Raw genomic sequence first — 15,813 nt, 5'->3', positions numbered from 1 at the left:
GTATTAACTTTGCATTTTGCTTAGTTTTTCTAGGTTTTTCAGTTATTTCTCTGCCGCTATTGCCTGCAGAGTCTTGAAATGTGGAGTAAATACATCTTGAGAAATTCTATAGACCAGTGAGTCAAACTTGGTCGCTATAACCTATGTTGCACACTAATGACCTACTCTGACCTTTCACACACAGTTGTTGACCGCTCTGGTTGCCTACTGGTTAGAGCATCAACCCTGGATGCAGGAGGTCATGGGATTGAACCCCAGCTGAGTCATACCAAAGACTTACAAAAATGGTACTAACAGCAGCCTCGCTAAGCGCTCAGCATTAAGAGGTTAGTGTCAGGACTGGTCGGCCTGGTGTCAGGATAATGTGACTGGGTGGGATATCATGCTACATGTCTGCAGCATGATACCCCAGTGCTGGACATCATTATAAACTGCCACACTGCAGACATCATAGCAATATGACTGCAAAATTGTTAAAGCTATGTTAAAAATCCAAATCTCACAAGCATACACATGCACAGTTGTCTCTAGTCATGTATTTTTTTATGATGATTGTTGATTGTATATTTCTTTCTCCAGAAATTTGTGTAAACATATGCATTTAGCTCAGGTTCTAAGACACTATTACAGTAGAGTGATGTAACATGATGTTTAGTGTGCATCATAAGTAATACTGTGTCGATGAGGTAGAACAAAACATTGCATCCGGGCCATTCTTCCACTGGCAATATTCTTGTACTAATCTAAAAGAAGAAGAATTTAAAAAAAGCAGGATTGATGACAGACATCATAAATAGGGTGTTTATTCATTAGGTTGTCCATTAGATTAAAGAAGAGAAAAAATGGTTCATTTAGAAGAAGGTTTTTACCTCAAAATAACAAAATGGAAGCTTTTCACCTAGTCAAACTTTTTATCTACACAAATATAACCAAAACTGTGTAGCAGCTGCATGTATTTTGATAACCACCTTAAACTGACAAACGTAGATTAAGATTAATTCACTTGCATATAAAGACCACCAGTTTGTAAAGACCTGTTTTTGCAAGTTCCAAGACCTTTTAGAACAGATTTGTAAGTCTCTATATACATAGGAAGTCCCCTCAAGGCAGCTGTTTTTATTGGTCCATAATGTATTTTGTTATTTCAGGTGGTAAAGGTCACTTGGATATTCAGCCACATTGGGTCACTGCCATGATGTGGCCACAACATCATGGCCCATTTGGAGGCTGTCTGGGACTCACTGTGAACTGCCTATTAGCAGGGAGAATGGATGGCTCTCTTGCCTATATTGACATAATTGATAATACCACCTTCAAACGACATGAACTAGAACACTGCTATCGCAGAGAAGGTAATGTTCCATTGTTGCATACAGAGATGCTCAGGCACAGAAGTTTTTTTTTATAGGTGAACTCGATTAAGGAACTTTATGATGACGTACTGCACAAGATAGTCTTGGACTTTTTGAGGGAATGCAAGTTTTGACCCAGTATTTTGATGCTATAATATCTTTTACCATAACTTTTTTTATACACATTTTAATAAATTTAAATATCATTACCCTCTATATTAGAATATTTCATGTTTATTTTATTTCGAAGGTTATATCTTCTTAAAGTTACGTGTGCAGTATCTTTTCTTAGGTGCAGTTTTGGAACTTTTAATCAGTACTGTATAGCCATTACTGTGTTGACATGCCATTAAATGCTACTCACTTTACATGCTCTTATGCACACATGAAACCATGAAACAAAACTTTGTTCTAGAATACACATAAAAATTCAGAGTAGAGTCTGTGTAGAGAATTTTATTGTTTAATCCAGAATCATAGTGAACTAAGATGTGTTGAAACTTAAACTCATGCACATATATCCGAATATTAAAATTTACAGTTACACAGTGTTACTTCCCCAAACTGGCCCATCTGTAAGCCAGTCATCTCTGTAAACTGGACGTGTGTCTTGGTCCCAGTAAAGTCATTCATTTGCTTATTAAGCTTTGTATGGGCTGGCTGCCACATGTCATGATTTTCAAAAGATAAAATATTATTTACTAAGTATGTGCAGTAAAACCCTGCTATGACATGATTGTGAGAGTTCACAAAATGTCATGGTGTCATGGACTATATTGTACAATATCCAACCTACTGAGGTAACTGATGAAAATAATGCTCACATGTATCTTAGCTATACAGTACTTTTTTGGCAAGATTCAATTTGAATCCAGATACTAAATGTTTTGCTAATACACTCACATTAAGCATGGTGACTGTAGTTTGTGAGTTGCTGGAATACCCAAAAGGTTTGATTCTTTACTGACAATAAAATGTATAAATCAGAGATTGGTAGTTTCTAAAAAGAAACTTGTATTTAGGCTGGTGTTCATTGGTATTGACCTCATAATGTGCTTGAGATGATCAGTTAAGCAGGTGTGTATAACTGCTTGAACCCTTTTCGTTGGTAAACCACTTGATTTCATGAGCAAAGAGCAATTTCCATAAAAGCAGTTGAGTAATTTTCTAAAGGATGGGAAAAATACATTAAAAAAACAATATTAATTGAAATTTGCTTTATAACTATTACTTTGCACAGTTGCATAGCAAAAACAGAGATTAGTATGTTTGATAATGATAGCAAATTATACCCTTACAACTTAAATTGTTCTGTGCTAGTCAGTGGTCAACAAGAGTACAGCTGTGCTATACATGTAACTTTAGCATTACAATAAAATGTGGATTTTGTAATTGTGACTGCATTGTTCAAATTTAAGTTTGATGCATAATAATTGAGCTGTCCCTTGCTCACACTTGCAATAATATAATGTATCACTGGTTAAACATTTTAAATGGCACCTATGAATAACATCAAATGTGTAAGGAGAAACTGTATAAAGCAAGACATGCTTCAGATGCTAATGAACATCAACATTGCTGACCCAATGAGTAAAAAGGACATTGAAAGAGCAGCTGGACAATGGCTGACATCATAACCTGTAGGAAAACATTACCTTACCTTGAGATCTGTACAAACAAACAAGTCAGTTTAATATGAATTTTTTTATTTAGTTTTTATTTGAAATATAGCAGTTGCAACATTGTATGACAAACAATAGTGAAAAAGATATGTCAATTTTAAAGTCACTAGCCCTGAGCCTGTGTCTGAAACAAATTTCTTCAAGCACTGCAGCCAGATGCTTGTGGACAGATTTTATTGACAAGCTGGTTTTGCACAATGATTGGAGAATATTTATAGTTATTTTAAATAGCACTGATATCAGTTTTATCACATTGATTAAATAACATCCATGTGATTTTTAAATGAAAATATTATATATTTAAAAATTAGTGGAACCATTCATACACTGTATGTAATTATTGCTCATTTTAATGTGACCTCCCTCTAGAAAAGCCACCCCTTCTACACTACATGGCCACTTTCTTGCTGCTTAAGGGGTGACCTTATAAGACAGAAACCACTGTCAAGAACTCACTTTATCACCAGGAGAAAACTTGGTTCAAACTCATTATTGTCTTTATTGGATTGATTTCCTTCATAAAACTTGGTAATAGATAGCATGATTGATCTACTTTCCATACTTCACTCATTCTGTCCTGGAGATGTTTGTCATTTTCGCTTGAAATGGGAGTAGGGAATGCATTTTGGAGGTTAATTCTGAATACATCCAAATACATCTGCATCCAAGAGATTTTCACTTAGACTGATGCCTAGTTCTGCTAGAAACATTGTATTTCATTTGCTGTTTGGCTTGCATGTGTGCAGAAGGGTAAAACGTTTTTTTTTTCTTTGCTTATTGGACTCATCATTTATCATTTTCGTCTCCTGGCTACTTCTTACTCCCAATCCTCAACTTATCCTACTCTTTGCCGAGGTTCACCTGGCCATGTGCAGTTCAGACTGGTCTGCCATAGATCACAAGACAAAAAAGTATAAAATCCTGACACAAAATCCGATTCTGACAATGTGCAAAGTTTTGGTGTAAACAAAATCGGGTCTCAAAAACTGTTTTTCCTTATGCATTTTGCAATGCGAGTACAAAGTCCAGATTATTTTTTATCATTGTAGAGCTACATCTGTCTGCTTTTTTGTAATACCACCCACTTTGGTGTATCTTAAAAGACCATGATGCTTCAGAGCTTGGCTGTGGGATTGGGGCTGAAAGAGTTCAAATAAAGTCATTGTACCACTTATTCAGATTCAAGCTTCACTTCAATTTCTTTTATAAATAACATAGGATTTGTAAATTTTTAATTATTTAGGTAAACACCTTATCTTAACAAGCAGCAAGGAAATATTATCAAACTAAATATAAAGTACATGATTACTACATACCAGATATGATCAGATATCAACTGGAAGTGCCAATCACATCTTTGTAGCAGAAAATGTGACCTTGCTTAATGCAGTGGAGACAACCATATGACTAGTCAATCTACTGTTGTGTTTTGGTCCTTTGACTGAAATTTTACATTGAAGTTAGAGATTACTTCATATCAATCATCAAATAGGGTGTTTACATGCAGTAGATGGTGACTTTACAGGTGAAAATGCAACATTTTCACATCAGTCCCCTAGGTATGTCTTTTATGTTAATCAATACTTCTACGGTGAGTTTGGAGATTTGTTATTACAGTTGCATACATTTAACTGATACCTGCTACAAAGGTGCAACTACTGATAGTTATCATGTGGCAGATGTTCACATGAAATTTTTTTGTGTTAAATTGATATGCACAGACAATCATGATAACTGTTATATGATAATAATGATGACTGGTACGTAGTCAGTACACTGGCCAGCTTTATATAAATCAGTCAAAATTTGGCTCCCAACAGTGTATGGTTTAGGGAAGTTTCACCACTGTATTTATGTTCATATTTCAAAAATGTTAACTCCAAAAGCATTAGATATGTGTGATGAATTTTTGTTTATTTGTTTCATGGATTTCAGTGTCTGTTACCCAGATAGCATGGTTTGAGGAGGCAAAGCGGTTTCTAGTTTCTTACAGTGATGGTGTAGTGGCACAATGTAGCAAGGAATCTCATGAGTTACCTATAAGAACTGAGGCTCATCAGGTATTAATGTCTCTTACCCATTCTTTTTTGTTGTTGAATCTTTTATATCACTTACTATCTCTCCTTTATTATCATGAGGCCACATTGTACTGGCATTCAGGAAACCAGACTCATGATCAGAAGGGGTCAGGTTCAAATTCTGCCCAGACTAGATGAAGCTGGCTGCCATTGTGTGCCCTTGGGCAAGACACTTTGTTCCAGTTGTCTCAGTACTTTGTAGCCTTGTATATTGATGTGCTATTAAACTCTAAACCATACCAATCTAACCAATCCAGACAATACCATACCTAACCTAATCTGACCTAACCTAACTTAACCTATCCTAACCTAACATAACTGACCAAACCAGACAAAAGCATACCTAACCTAACCTGACCTAACCTAACTTAAGCGAACAACAAAACAAAACAAAACCAATACTATCTTACCATTATTTCTTGTTACTGTTTTCTTGTAATTTTTGTACCCATTAATTTGTCCTGTATAGCTGATCCATTAAAGTTATAAATATTTTTTTGTTCTAAAATATTTCATAAATAATATTTTGTTTTAAAACAATATTTTTAAATTTTTCATACAAATGAAGTGTAAAATCTAAAGATTGATGTGTTTGAGAATTAATGTATACATATGAATATTATATACAAATGACAAAAATGAATCGGAGTTTACTGAAAAACTGTTCTAGTCTTTGTTATTACAAGTCATTAAGTGTTTTTCTTCACAAGACATTATGATTATGTATACCTGAGCTTTCTGTTATAGAAATCAAAACCCCTTATAAATGAAAACGGAGGGAAGCAATCGGGACCTAATATTATAATTCCCATTTTAATAGTGATTTTAGAGTACTGGTATATAAATTTTTAGTTTCAAGCATACTTATTTGAGAAACTTTTTTCACATAATTTACAAACTTGATTTGGGGGATTCAGTAGAAAGCGTAAGCTTGTTAGCACTATATCCCCAAGTGTAACAAGAAAGAAAATATAACATCAATGATCTTGTTGCCAGCACTAATATATTTGCAGAAAATATTCATACACTTACATACAAAGCATAACAGTGAATAAGAACTAATTAATTGCAATTCAAATGGTTGTGATTTTGGTCAATTAAATAAATCTCTTAGTCGTCCTAATATAATGTTGCACAGCTACAAATATTTGCGTGGTTTTTTTTATTTTTTACAGTTAACATAGTTTTGCCAAACAATATTGTTTCAATCATAAGAGCAAACGGGATGTGTATAGGATTTGATCTCTTTAAGATTTGAATATTTGAAACAGTCTGGAAGAAAGTGTTTTGCATTCTCAATTTCATTGCAGGAGCAATACTTATTAGATATGATTTGTATCTAAATTGAAATTTGTTACTACAATTTGATCTTAGCCATGCATGCGTAATCCGAGACATTTTATCACCAGCGTAGTAGTAACATGGAGTGGTTTCTTTATTGCGATTCAACTAGGCTTTAAAATTATGTATTGAAGGGTTGCTTCTCACTTCAGCTGGTAACAAGTTCTGTATTCAAGTCATAGAAGGTAGAAATAAATTGTAGAACAACAGACCCACCACTCTTACAATTTTGCTGTAAGTCTTACGAAATTACCCTTAAAATGCTGACTTATGGCATACTAGCAAAAACTATGGAAAATTGATTGTTGCTGAAAAATCCAGATAATTGGTTCATCCGTGTTTTATTTGGATCCGGGTGAAGTGTGATCAGCATAGTCAAAAATCTGAAGAATATAAGAGTTGTACATTTTTTCCAAGGATGATCAATTTATTTTGAATTTAAGACTTTTTAAACAATTTAATTTCTTCCAGTCTTTGTCAGAATTATATTTAATATGTTCATGCAAAATGACATCAGTGGATAATATAATGCCCAAATGTTTGTGCTGAGAAACCTTATGTAGGATTGTCTCAGCCATGCATAATATAGGATAAATATAGTATAAATTGTTAAAGTTTGTGTGAATTCTTCTTGAGAACAGTTCACATCTGTAGTCTCTAGACTCCAGCTTAAAATACTGTACATGTCTTCTCTACAGGAAGTGTACATGTACTTACTGATAATGGGTAATCTTTGGTGAGAATGTGGATGTGATTTTACTTGCTGAAAAACAACACAGCATTCTAAATTCTCATTTTTATTTAAATAGTCACAATATATCTTATGGCGTGTTGTAGTAAACAAAGTGCTAAAATGTTGTCAGGTTGTGGAGGTGGAAGTCAGAAGAGCGTGATCTCCCATTGGACAAAAGATTGGCACCAAATACCTTCATTTGTCAGTTACTACTTCTGTTTTGTGCATGGTCAGCACCCTCTTTTAAATATGATGGGATTTGGTGCTAATCCTTCTTTCCAGAGGGAGGTCACATGTGTCAAATTGCTGTCTCTGCAAGCAGATGACCTTTAAGAATCTTTTAATATCAAACAAGCCAAAAGATATAAACATCTTTTTACGTATGGAGGGCTGGATTTGTGATCGATAAGTATTATTGAAGAAACATTTGCCTTCATTATTGGTTTTCATGGGTGTCAGTTTTTGATGGTTATGCCAAAAAATTATATTTTTGTAAGTATGGTTGTTAGGTCTTAACCCTTTACCTCATAGAGCAAAGTTACCCAATGCAGTGCACTATAAATAGAACACCTGTTACCTATTCGACTTCATACACATAGGCCTGCCTGTTAACTGTTAAGCAATGTAGTTTATGTCATGTTTAACAGCAGTTGTAACCATTTTACATTTTTTGTGTGGAACAATTTAAGAGTAAAGTCCGATTGTTATAGCTGTGTAATTATTTTTCATGGAAGAATTTTTTATGTGCTTTAAAATCTTGAGAGAACTCATTCACTGTCAAGTCAGTGAAGCCACGTGACCAACCGTAGCTGCCATTTCTCATACTCAAAATTTACAAGTTTTTTGTCTGCGTCTCCATCACTAAGTCATCTGAATTTGATTTTTATAAAAACTAATTGCTGCCTACATCAATCTCAGAGCCTTTACCTAAGTTATTGAAGCTTTCATAGTTGTGATTCTAATCATGAAAACTTTGTAAGTATTGAATGAAATCTGCGACCTCCATTTTGGAGAATGGAGAATATGACCCAGTTAATTTAAATAGCAGATTTTGACCAGAGCATAAACATTGACCACGTGATCTGACATAATGGTCATTCGCAGAAATGACTGTAGTATCTAATAGGGTTTTTCCCTAAAAAGTGGCGCTATGAAAATCAGCTTAAAATGGCTCATGCTTACAGCAGGCGTCAAAAGGCACTTCCATGTGAATGGAGTAGAGGCGTAAAAAGGCACTTCCATGTGAATGGAGTAGAGGCGTCCAAAAGCACTTGCATGAGGTAAAGGGACACAGTTCAGAAAAAGAATTCACAGTTAGCACATGTGGTATCATGGTTAAATGTAGCATTTCACATAACCATTATGTAAAATTCTATGTTGCTTGTTGTTTCACCCATATAGGCATAGTAGTTAAATTTTCAGCAGCAGTATCAACAAAGTTTAAGTTTTGTAGTAAAGGTTTTGAAAGTGAGATGGTCAGAACTAGAAACACTGGTTCTACTGATATGTATACAGATACAATGACGATCAAGTTTAGTGAAACTTGTTTTCTCAGAAAGCCACTCCAGAAAGGTTTTAAAAAACATACAATCAGAAATTCCCTATGCTGCAATATTGGCATAAATATCATCATTTGAAATATTGGAATTAAACCAGGAGTGTTCTTTTGATATGAAAACTATGAAATGAGTTGAATAATGTAATATGCCAAGGCTTTCATTTATACAGTTTGTATACTATGAAGGCCACTTTTCTGGCTGATTGATCCTCTATAAATATCATTGCATTAATTTCAAGCAAATTAGTTTCTTCTGGCCTGCTATTGAAATTGCCAGTTTTTATCTGATCTTGGGTTGATTGAGGCTTATGTGTTGCCAAGTGTCACATTGTCAAATGAAACCATATTTAACTCCAACTAGCAGATTATCATGTCTAAGGTAGACCACATATATGGATAAAATATACTTCTTGACCTCCAGTAAGATATGTTTTCACTGGCTGAAGTACAAATAAAATTTGCAGTGGTTCTGCTGGAAATAGACTTAAGACTACCATTATATTTTTTTAGGGTGAAAGTGTTTTGTTGATTCATAAAGCACATAATGAAAATGTAATTGAAAATTTAACTATCAGAGGACAGGCTGATAAGAGGCTGATATGCTAGGTTATTGAATTAGAAAGTGGTGATTTTATTGACTTTCAGAGATGGTCTGTTTGTTCTAACAAGCATTAAAATTGCGAAAGGGGATAGTTGGTGTTTTCGTTAAACCGAAAAATGTGGCAGTTGCAAATTTGAAGTTTTCTGGTTTGGTTTGGTGCTTTACAGCACAGCAACACAAGTAGGTTATTTAGTACCAAGACAATTAGAGTAAAGTGCCTTTCCCAAAGAAACCATGGAAGCTTGCAGAGGTTGGTCTGATGGTAAGATTTGAACCTTAACCCTTTCATTTGTGAGTCCAGGTTGCTAACCACTGAGCCATTGCAGTTCCCTAAGTCTTCTGTTGTCAGCAGTTTCTAACATTTACATCATGGAAAGTCACAGCCAACTGATAATGTAACATGCTTATGAGCCTATATTGAAGACAAAATTGACTAAATTTCCTAAGCAAACAACTTCCACCAATGCACAATATGATATAGTGTAGTGAGCATTTTTTATATCATAACACAAATAAATGTGAGCATTATATTATAAATTCTGATGTGCTTTATTTACTCTCTCAATATGGGAATATCTGTTGTCATATTTATACCAGTTGGTGGTTTTTAACTGGAGTACAACATCAGTGTTTTCAGCTTAATTTTCAGCATTTATTATTTGAAATGACTATCTGCTCTGTGCCCAATAATGTGCATATTTTACACTGAAAGCACTTGTGATTAGCAGGTCAAAGTTAGTCATTTAAATCAGTTAAATCATGCAGGTCAAATAAACTCAGAAGTAAAGTTAGCAGGCCAATCAACTCAGAGGTAAAGTTAGCAGGTCAGTAAACTTGGAGGTAAAGTTAGCAGGTCAGATAAGCTCAAAGATAAAGTTAGCAGGTCTTTAAAATCAAAAGTAAAGTAGGTCAGTAAACTCAGAGGTCATTTTGGTGGGTAAAATAAGCTCAGAGGTAAAGTTAGAGGGTCAGTACACTCCAGAAATGAAGTTAGAAGGTCAGAAAGGTAGAGTAACTTGATAATGAGATATTAACCAAAGGGGAGGGAGTATAATCTGTGTTTATATATTTATACATTACAGTCATCCATTACCTGCATGCAATGGGACCCCATTGGTCAGATGGTGTTGACCTGTGCTACTGATGATAACACCATAAGAGTGTGGTTACCTTGTCATGAGGGGCTCGATCTTCTACACCAGCTGAATCACAGTGGTCCAGTGACCATTGCAGCTTGGTGCAACATGATTGGCAAAGGAGAGGAGAAGAGACTTATGTTGGCCAGGTCTGTAAAGATCAAGATAATCTTGAATTAGATAGAATCTAAATAGATTTATTACATGATATTTAATACACAGTGGAATTAGTTCATCTGGATATCAAATGGAACAAATGTTTACATATAACTTTTTGCTAATTTAAGACAAAATGGGTGGCTAATTTGAGGTTTGAAGTATTACCATATGTACTTGCTTATAAGACAAGTCCAACTGCAAACTGCACAGACCCAGATCTACTGTTGCATAATGTGCCTGCAGATCTGGGTCAAAGCAGTTTATTAGGAATAACCAGTAGAACAAACAACATTGATCCTGATCTGCAGGTGCATTATGCTATGGCAGATCAGGATATTTGTTGTTTGAAGTTTGACTCGAATTATAAGTGAGTATACATGTTATGTCCTTAAAGATTCATAACCTTTCTCTTTGACCAGATATGTTTATGAAAGTATGTTTTGTATGAAAGGTTATGAAATCACAATGATAATGCAACAAATTTTTCTCGAGACAAAGAAAATTTGAAATCTAGGTTTTAAAATATTGATGAACAATAATTTTGCTATCCTTTTATAACATGCAGGCAAATGTTTGTGATTTTATGGCAGATTTTTTGTGTGTGACTCATTTCAGGGATTTTGAAGTAACAGTTTGTTTTCATGTTATAATTTTGTAAAATATATAGAACCAATCATTAAAATGTAGATGCTTATTATTTCAGCTCTATGCCATATAAAAAAGAATCTCTGACATGATTCCCAAATTTAATTGTTGGTTTTTGATATACAGATTTAAAAGAAAATATCCCTTTTAGTATTTGAACAAACAATATGAATTTTGTTGAAACACCTTGAACGGTAATGAAATTTCTTAGAAGTAATTATTGCTCAATCTCCTAACTAAGATGCAGTTTCCTTCAGTATATATATATATATATATATATATATATATATATATATATATATATATATATATATATATATATATACACACACACCTATATGTAAAGAGAATAAAATAGTAAACACACATGCATTTAAGTTTTACAGTTAACCACCCTTTTATTTAAAAGACTAAATGTAAGAATGTGTTTTTTTTTGTCCTGCTTTATAAAGTTCTCCTTTATGAAGCAAATTCACTTTTTTTCTATATGTCATTGGATTTCTTCTACATGGAGAATTGAAGATAATTGATTCAGTATTTTTCATTTGTTTGTATGCAGAAAAAACAACACAATTAATGGTACAGTATAACAATCATATCAGTTATGTCATGTTGATTTCATAGTTTCTTGCTTATCAGATATTTTCCTCAGTCATGTATGGCCAGTTGCTGGCCAATAGGTTAATTCTGAACACTGCTCTTTACGGGGCATGCATAGTATGAAACTTCAGACTGCTCAATACATGTCTGTTATTACTTTATTTTTTCTTTCAGTGGTGTTGAAGCTGGATTAGTGTATGTTTGGTGTGTTGCTCAGATAACATCATCACTAACACAGTTAACTCCCCTTGCAATGTCCAGAACTGCCACTGCACAGGTATGTTGTTAGGTATTTAAAATAAATTTATTGGAGTATTTCCTGATTTGAAGTATAGACACAAGACTTGACTCGGATTATTCAGGATCAATACTATCTGAATGTGATGAATAACACATTGGAATTCACTTTTGTTGGTCAGATTTCTGGTTTCAAGATTGATGATGTCTGTCCATTTGTTTATATGTCAGACATCAACCCTTGTGTTAGGGTTTGCATTTAGGTCATTTTCACAGACACTATTTACAGTAGAGTCATAGAACTTAACTATGTGTGATGAAGATTGCTAGAGACATAAGTAAAATTAGGTTACTTTGACCCATGTTTCATAGTTCTGTGATTTTTGGTAACCTTTGCATTTAGCACAGTTTCTCTAGGTTAAAGTTTGCCTTTTGGTAATTTCCTGAGATGTCTTTATTTTTAGAGTCACATAAGTGTTATGTAGATGCATCTTGTGATGTACTACACCTGTCAGTGATGGGTCACTGAAACATGTTACAGCTTTATATTTTGGTTAACATTTGCATGTAGCTCATTTTCTCAGGTGTTATTGCCAGTGGAGACACGTAACTTGCTATTTTCTTGCATCACTATTAATGCTAAAACCATCAAATTTAGGTCAGTGACCAATATTTTACACTGCAATGATTTTGGTAAATCTTTGTGTTCAGCTCTGTTTCTCTCGATTAGGGTTTGCATTCATTTTCTCAACCACTATTGCCTGTAGAGTCACACAAATGGATATGTAATTTTGTCATGAGGAGTACTACAGATGCCAGTGGAAACTGGGATACTGTGACCTATATTTTGAGGTTCAGTAATTTTGGTTAATGTTTGCATTTAGCCCAATTTCTCTACTTTAGGGTTTGTGATGTTTTTTGGAGTCATATAAGTTGGAATGTAATTGTGTCATTAGGAGTGTTACAGTCAGCATTGAAAACCTGTCACTGAATTCACTTTCTCTAGCTTTGTGTTTGCATTTAGGTTATTTTCTCTGACAATATTGCTGATGGAGCAACTTTGGCTAGGATTTAGATGTGTCATTCTAGTTGAGAAAAACCAGTAAATCTACCAAGTCTGGAACCTCATGAATGAAACTTAATGTACAGTATTCATTACAGTATTCATGGTTTGAAATCTATCATGTCATTATTGACAGTATTCATATTTGCATTTTAGATTTAAAGAAAAGCACTCCTCATCCTTTTAATCACATTTTGGTTTATTATTAGAATTGCGCCTTTATTATTTCATTAAAATTAAATATTAAAACAAGATCATTAATCCAACTTGCTTTTGAAATGGAAATCTGACAGATTTCATGATTATTACAATCGATTATCTTTAGTAGTTTCATTGAGTACAATATTTAATGACAGTTTACCCTTCAGAAGCAAAAAGTTGGAGGGATTAAAATAAGATCACAATATTCAACAAAACATATGCACTGTTCAGTGAAACTTAGAGCTTTTTCAGTTATTTGAAAAGAGCCATAGGCAATTTTTTGGTCTTCTGAATCTGTGTTTAAACTGATTAAAGAAATGTTTGGGTACTGATCTTATTAAATGATGACAGTATTGAATCGAAGATAAGAGAACTCATTAATGCCATCTGATTCTATTCCAGCAGTTTTTTCTTCCCACTCTGTATTCAAAATTACTCAGATTGACCAATTGTTAAAACATTCTACATCAGTTATAATGCTTCTTTCATCCACAGGATTTACAGACCCCCAGTTTTCCTAAGCCTCTGTTTGTTCTGGATGGACATGTAACTTCAGTTACTTCCCTTGCATTTAGTCCCAATTCCATGATGCTATCCTCTGGGTGCTCAAAAGGATGGCTCAACATTTGGTCCCTTGTGGTAAGTCCAGGGTAAATCATTTGGTCCCTTTTGGTAAGTCCAGGGTAAATCTTCTTCCACAAGCCAGAAACAAGACCTAGATATATCTTTTCAGATGGTGTATTTAGCCAAACTGTTTTAACAGGAGGTCTTCTCGTTTCACTCAGGTCAGTGTCTCTGTGATCAAAATAACTTAAGAAGTGTTTGAATTAAATTAAAGTTTCTGATGAAGTTGATAGAAAAAAGAAATGATGAAATGGCTTTTTAGGTGTATTGACATGATGAATATCACTTGTATTGTACACCTCATGTATTTAACTTTGGTCACATTTCAGCATTCATTGCTATGCAGTGTCAACCTGCATCAGATACAGGCTTTGGGGAAACAGAGTTGCCTCCCCATACAGAATCAGTACCATACCATTGTTGTGAATGCAGTACAGCATATTAATATTTTAGCAAGTGATTTTAAGCAAGTAATTTGCCATAGAGGCTTACCATTCAGCCTTCCAGACATTGAGTGTTGGGGTTGAAAAATCAAAAAGTTGGTTTTGTGATTGGTGTGTGTGGGGTGTATGTTAGAGCATGTAATTTTGATCCATTGAGCAAGTATAGCTAGAGTTTTGTATTGTATCATGACAGTGATTGTCCTTCCATTTGTGTAATGGGGCTTGAGCCCACAAAATTGGCAAAATTTTTGCATAAACGAGCTACATTGGGAATTTTCAGAATGTAAGAAAAACACAGCCTGTGCATTAATGACCTAAGCAGAGTGCATCTTAATGCCATAGAGCAGCCAGTAATCCTTGTCATAAAGTGGGCTGAAATGTTATATATGAGTTACATAATACTAAGCAATTTCATACCAACCAGCACTGCAAATTGTGTTGACTTGCCCATAAAATAACTGAAATATATAACTTTTCTATGTTTTATTGGCTCTGTGTCCTTCTTTGCTTAGAAGTGCAAGGATGGAACACAGATAGTGTAATTTTACTTGTTATCTGAATCTCCAACCCAGCTACTTGCAATTTGTAATTTTCAAATCAAATTTGGGAAAATGTGTACATTTTTTGAATTGGGATTGAGGCTGAATTTCAGTCCACACAAAAGATTTTAAGAATTTCCCAGGTTGAAAACATGCTACAGTATATGTCTCAGTGATGGAGGTCTCAGTATATTAAAGTGGTCCCACTTTTATACGGCCACCCCTTCTGCATCGGGAATGTGGCCTTATAAGACAGGTGGCCTTTCCAGAGGGGCACTACATTTTTGTGAGAAGTATATGTAATGTGTGTAGCAAGAAAGCTACATATAATTTCAGAGCATTTAATATCTTCATTTAAAATGAACATTAAGTATTAAAAGGTTCTTTAGCCTTAAGAATAGATTTATTTCAAATGATCATACATTACTTCTTATTCTTGATGTAATGATAAAATGCCAGTGGGGTATTGTTGTCATGTACATTGTAAAAAAATTCAAACATGTCATTCATATCTTGGTACATACATAATTCTTTTTCCATTTGCACCATTTTCCCACTGCTGCTGAATATTCTCTAAATAAACATCTCTGAATAGGAGCTTTATTTGAGTCCTTTCAGAATAAAATTGTTGTGCGAGTACCCCCCCACCCCTTGTCGTTGAGTTCAGTAATTTTAACTTTTACTTCTGAAGTAATAAGTCTCCATTTATGTTATGACATGTTAAGGGTTTGTAATGATTTATTCCTATGTTGCTAATTGTACAGTACTGCAATTTAATTATGCAGATTAAACTGTTGTAGATAGGACAAAATGCCTTCTTT

At 34.2% G+C, this 15,813-nt stretch overlaps 1 protein-coding gene across 1 annotated transcript in view; it reads left to right on the top strand.

The window, feature by feature from the left end:
- The window catches only part of LOC149801022 (putative E3 ubiquitin-protein ligase HERC1), a 263,061-nt gene that overhangs the window by 174,206 nt on the left and 73,042 nt on the right, over positions 1-15,813 (top strand). The window contains exons 54-58 of the mRNA XM_089955047.1: positions 1,149-1,352; positions 4,970-5,094; positions 10,428-10,630; positions 12,060-12,162; positions 13,882-14,025. Coding sequence (XP_089811173.1) covers positions 1,149-1,352; positions 4,970-5,094; positions 10,428-10,630; positions 12,060-12,162; positions 13,882-14,025 — 779 coding nt within the window. The remainder of the gene's footprint in view (positions 1-1,148; positions 1,353-4,969; positions 5,095-10,427; positions 10,631-12,059; positions 12,163-13,881; positions 14,026-15,813) is intronic.

Source organism: Sinohyriopsis cumingii, chromosome 4 (genome assembly GCF_028554795.1).
Source record: "Sinohyriopsis cumingii isolate HCF-2022 chromosome 4, ASM2855479v2, whole genome shotgun sequence".
Classification (NCBI taxonomy): Eukaryota; Metazoa; Mollusca; class Bivalvia; order Unionida; family Unionidae; genus Sinohyriopsis; species Sinohyriopsis cumingii.
The sequence above is the reverse complement of the archived record's forward strand: the minus strand, read 5'-3'. Positions and strand labels throughout refer to the sequence as shown.